The sequence below is a fragment of the Ictalurus punctatus genome, chromosome 1 (assembly GCF_001660625.3).
Source record: "Ictalurus punctatus breed USDA103 chromosome 1, Coco_2.0, whole genome shotgun sequence".
Taxonomy (NCBI): domain Eukaryota; kingdom Metazoa; phylum Chordata; class Actinopteri; order Siluriformes; family Ictaluridae; genus Ictalurus; species Ictalurus punctatus.
In genome coordinates, this window is record NC_030416.2 from 1,146,499 (window position 1) to 1,152,070 (window position 5,572).

The following is a 5,572-nucleotide window of genomic DNA, read 5'->3' on the forward strand; positions in this document are numbered from 1 at the left end:
TCAGAATAATAATAATAATAGGGCTTTCTTCCTTTTTTTTTGCAATCACAACATAAGGCGCCTGAGCTCGCGTGCTGTTGGCGTCTAAGAAGCCTTTTTAAAAAAATATAAATATGCTCTATATTATACATGTGCTTATAAATGACAATTATAGATTATTTATATGCATGCTCAGCACGTGTGTGTGTGTGTATGCAGGCTGATCAGTATGTATGTTTATGTATAAACACGTGTTTCAAGAAGAAAAATGAATTTAAATGATTATTAAGCCACCTTCATGAGCTCATCAGCTTTGTCTCGCTCTCTTAAAAAAATAAATAATAAGTTTACAGGAATGAGGTCAGAGCCAAAGCTGCTCATTGCACGCGCCGATTATTATTAGATTCCTTTTTACAGCCAATCGGAGCGGCCAGGGGGCGTGTCTTCTCAGCTTGGGGGAGGCTGACAACAAGCGCTGATTGGCTGCTGCGCTTTCACCGGTCTGGCCTCGCGGAGGCATAAAGCGGCGCGAGCTGTGGCTGCTCGAAAACGACCGAAAAACTTCTTTGCACGCGCACGGCAGATGGGAAGCGTACTGCTGCAATAACAACAACATCTCGCAGCTCGGTTATGCAGAAAGAGCTGAAACACACACACACACACACGCACGCACGCACACGCGCGCGCACGCTCTTTAACCGACTCTTAACGCGAACATGAACGGAGAACGGACACGGCGCGAGCCGGAGTGTGTGTCCGCTCACTGAGTTTATATCCTAACTCCCCGCGTGCGAACTTAAAAAAAAAACCCAATAATAAATAACACGGATAAACCCTTCTCAGGACTACTGCCGTGAAAGAAAGTGGACTTTGTTTTTTTCTTCTTCTTTCAGCAGCTTTATTAGAAATTGTGAGGAGTCTGACGGGTGAGATTTTGCCGTCGCGAGCGCCGAGATGGTGCAGAAAACGAGCGGCGCGGAGAGCTTTGATTCCGGGGCGAAGGACGCGGATCTGTGCGCCTCGTCATCCGCGAGCCCCGGATCCGACAAGCTCGTGGACCCGGGCTGGTGCAAGACCCCCAGCGGACACATCAAGCGGCCCATGAACGCGTTCATGGTGTGGTCGCAGATCGAGCGGCGCAAGATCATGGAGCAGTCTCCCGACATGCACAACGCCGAGATCTCCAAGCGGCTCGGGAAGCGCTGGAAGCTGCTGAAGGACACCGATAAGATCCCGTTCATCCGCGAGGCAGAGCGCCTGCGCCTCAAGCACATGGCCGACTACCCGGACTACAAGTACCGACCGCGGAAAAAGCCCAAGTCGAGCGGAGGCTCCAAGAGCAGCGAGAAGGCGAGCGGAGCTACCGGCCCCCACGGCGCCATTTTGAAGGCGCATTCCAAAAAGAGCGGAAGTTCCAGAACGGGCAGCGGCGGCCACAGCAAGGCGCACAAGATGGCTCACAAAGCCGCGCCGCATGAGCCGGCCGCCGGGGCAGACCACCACGCGCTCTACAAGTCCAACAAGTCGGACAAGAAACCCAAAAGAGTTTACGTGCTCGGGAGCGGAGGAGAAGGAGGAGGAGAAGGAGGAAGCGTCCCCGCGAGCCCGACCCTCAGCAGCTCCACAGAGTTCGGCGACGCGCAGAGTCTGTACGAGGACTCGCACCGCGCCTTCCGCGCGCCCTCGCCTGCTCCCTCCGCCTCGTGCTTATCCCAGTCTCCATCGTCATCTTCTTCAATATCATCCTCTTCTTCGTCGTCGTCGGACGAGGAGCTTGAGGACGACATGGCAGAGGTCGGGCGTCGCGCGAGCCCCGGATTCGACAGCACGTCTCTGGGCAGCTTCGGCTCGTCTTACTCCTCGTCTTCCGCGTCCTCGTGCTCGCCGGCGCTCGACCGCGACTGGGACTCGAGCTTCGAGTCGTGCGCGGGCTCTCACTTCGACTTCCCCGATTACTGCACGCCCGAGGTGACCGAGATGATCTCGCGGGACTGGCTCGAGTCGACCATCTCCAACCTCGTGTTCACTTACTGAAGGAGCGGAGCGGAGAGCGCGCGTGCGGGGCTGACACTAACAAACAAACAAACAAACAAACACGCAGTGCAAAGGAAATGAAACAACAAGACTGAAAATCAAGTAAATAAATAAATATAACAAGGAGAACTGTTTCACATGAAGTCGAGAGTGCTTGCAACCGAACGACGGATGAGGAATCTCAGACACACACACAAAAATGCGCAAAAATTGCGTTTTGATTTAAAGAGAGAGAGAGAGAGATCAAGAAGGGACTGGAGCGCACGTGCGCTGGTGCATTGAGATGCGTCGTGGTGTGGTGCATTTGCAGAAATGCATCGAGTCGCGCTGCATTAGGGCTACCCTGCAAACACCACCGAGTTCTGTGCATCGGTGAGAACATTTTTGAAACATTTCAATAAAAGACAAAGTGAGAGACGAGAAGCGGAGTTGCAGAGGCGCGTGCCCGAGGAAACCAGAAGGGATTTTTGTTTCCGAGTTGCAACAGGACTGGAAGGACCTTAACGTGCGTGCATGGCGAGGAGAAGAGCGTCCATGTCCGTGCACGCGGAGGGGGGAGAAACAAGAAGATCCTATTGCATCATCATAATAATAATAATAATAATAATAATAATAATAATAATAATCGGAACTGTCGGAAAAAAGTCGGAACTGGAAAACTGTGATTTGATTTGCACGAGAAGCTGTTTTCGGTCATCTGTTTTTTAAAAAAAGGACAACATTGCGACAGGCACGTGACTTTTTAACGCTTTAGAGGTACAGATGGAGGCTGGGGAGGGGCGGATTTATGAACGAGGTGGGTTTAAGACGTAAAGACAACCCTTTATTTAAAGAGAGAGAGAGAGAGAGAGAGAGAAGCATGTTATCTGTCCTCTGGTGTATCACGGTTTTGTGTGCGACTGTGGAGCAGTTCACTAGCAGTAGGTTTATTTAAAATGGCTAGATGGCGCCATGTTTGACTTTAAAAACAAACAAAAAATCACCAGCTGTTTTTCATTCTGAACTTCAGGATTCAATCTCAGATCTGTGCTGAACTTTCCTTTTTTTTTCTTTTTTTTTTAAAATGAATCAGGACCAAAACTCCCCTGTTTCTGTTTTTTATATACTCTTGTCCATCATTGTGTGTTTGTTTGTTTGGTTTTTCAGATGCCATTTTTTTTATTATACATATATATATATATATGAGGATGTATTTATATACCAGCTGAGCATTGAATTTTTTTTTAAATCAAGTTTTTTGTTGTTGGTTCACACTCCTTCTCCCAAAAAGAAGGGCTATAGTTTTTGTTTTTTTGTTGTTTTTTTTTTCTCTCCCCCATTTCTTTATTTTATATTTAAATGTAGACTTTTTTGGAGAAAAAGAGAGCGTTTGATTATTTTCTCAGTGTATTTTTGTACAAATCTATATTTAAAAAAAAAGTAAAAAAAAAAAAAAAGAAAGAGGAAAAAAAGGGGGCGTGGTGATTCGTTGACGATTTGTGTACCAGCTTTTTTCCCAGGTTTTTTTTTCTCTCTAATTTTTTAATTTTTATTTTTTTTTTTTAATTCTAGGTGGGTTGGTTAATGCAAAATCGACCTCCTGTCTGTGTTTACAGCTCCAATCTCTATCACACACACACACACACACTTTTTGACATGAAACCCTGCTGTAAAGGGACATTACACATCTTGCTCAGTCAGATATCGTAGCTTTAATCGATCGTTTTTTATGGCATTTTTTGCAATGAAAAAAAAAAAGCGTTTTTTAAAAAAAAAAAAAACAATTCCGAACGTAAAATGAAATCGTCGTGTTTGGATATTTAATCTCTCTTTTTCTACTCGTATAGCTCATCGTTTTCGTATTTTAAGGCATGGTGGATAGACTTTTGTATCACAGATTCAGGTTTCTAAATAATAGCTGTTGTGTTCTGAAAAATTAGGAAAAATCGTGAATTTGTACAGTTGACTGTATTATTATTATTATTATTATTATTATTATTATTATTATTATTATTATAAGCAAAAAAAAAAAGAGATTGTGTGTGTTTTATGTATGTTGTTGCGCTATAAACATGTCATGGCACTAGAACAGATATGGTTTCGCTTAGCCTACTTCCTTTAACGATTGTTGTCGAGGAGTTTCTGTATAAATATAGTATATACACAGTTGGATTATATTAACTTTATGTTCTGTGCAATATGCTGTGTAGAAAAAAAATCTGTTTTGCATCCTAATCATGCCATAACGCATTTGGGATTTGGGGGCGGGTCAGAGGGGAGGGGAGGGTTTAGGGGCGGGGCTTCACGCCAGCTCTATGTGTCAAGTCACTGCCTGTCAGATTGTTAATATACACATGTACAGATTTTGTTTTTTTTTTTTGTTTTTTTTGTTTTGTTTTTTTCAGGAAGGAAATAAAGTCAGCTGGAACTGAACCTTAACACGCCCTCATGACTTGTTTTTCTTCTTCTTGCTTCTTTTTTTTTTTTTGATTGCATAACTGACTGCTCAAGAAAAAAAAAAAAAAAAACACATACAAAAAATAATGAGTGTCTTTCAGGGCACACAAGGACACCTGTACTGATATATAACCGTGTAAACACGTTTAATTAAATAAATAAATGTATAAATAACCAGATAAACAAAAGGGAAATAATAAAACTAAAAGAAATAAATGCTAAAGGACATAACTATACAGGTGAATAAATCACGTGTTAGCTTTGATAGAAATAAATAACCGGATTATTTATTTATTTTTAATTATATATATGTGTGTGTGTGTGTGTGTGTGAGAGAGAGAGAGCGAGAGAGCACATCTCCGGCTTCACCCCTGAAACTCTTCCATAAAATCACAGAGCCTACATAAACAAATCATTCATCCTTTAACTGTTATCTGGGGCACTAGGTCACTAGCCTAGCCTATAGAAGCCTACTTCATAAAACATTTAGCCTTGGTCTGGATTTTGGTAGTACATTGCAAAAATATCAAAATAAATAAATAATCAGTCATGCGTGTACTTTACTGTCTACGAGCACGCTCGAGAATAAATAACTTAGCTCTTAGACTAGGTCTACGAGCTTGGCTTTGGCAGCTGGTCCAACTAAACCTAATGTAAATCTAGTACAAGGGCTCATTATATTATATTACTTGCCTACTTTAATATTACTTAAAGTCATCACGTTTGGCTCCTCGGTTCTTTCAGCACGATTTGAAGAGCGTAACTGGCCACTAGCGCACTAGATTGGAGCACGAGCTCAGTTTCGCATGAATAAATCCCCGGTTATTTAGCCCGCATCACGCCAGTCGGTTTACTTATTTACCCAGGGCACTTACTTATTCACAAATCAAGCAATAATTTACTCTGGGTCACTATGTCAATAACAACACAAGCCAGGGTAGATCATTCACTTAGTCCATTTAAATAAATAAATAAGTAAAGAAATAAATGATTGACCCTCAGGCTTGGATCACACGAAGAAGTAAATAAATAAATACTAGGTCACTGGCTGAGGCCACTTAGATGGATGGATAGATGGATGAATAAACAAACAAACAAATAAATAAATACTAGGTCTGACTAG

At 43.0% G+C, this 5,572-nt stretch overlaps 1 protein-coding gene across 1 annotated transcript; it reads left to right on the forward strand.

The window, feature by feature from the left end:
• Positions 1-494: 494 nt before the first annotated feature.
• sox4b (SRY-box transcription factor 4b) lies at positions 495-4,431 on the forward strand. Its single transcript, XM_017464885.3, has one exon. The coding sequence runs from the start codon at positions 934-936 to the stop codon at positions 2,011-2,013; it is 1,080 nt and encodes a 359-aa protein (XP_017320374.1). The 5' UTR covers positions 495-933; the 3' UTR covers positions 2,014-4,431.
• Positions 4,432-5,572: the final 1,141 nt, after the last annotated feature.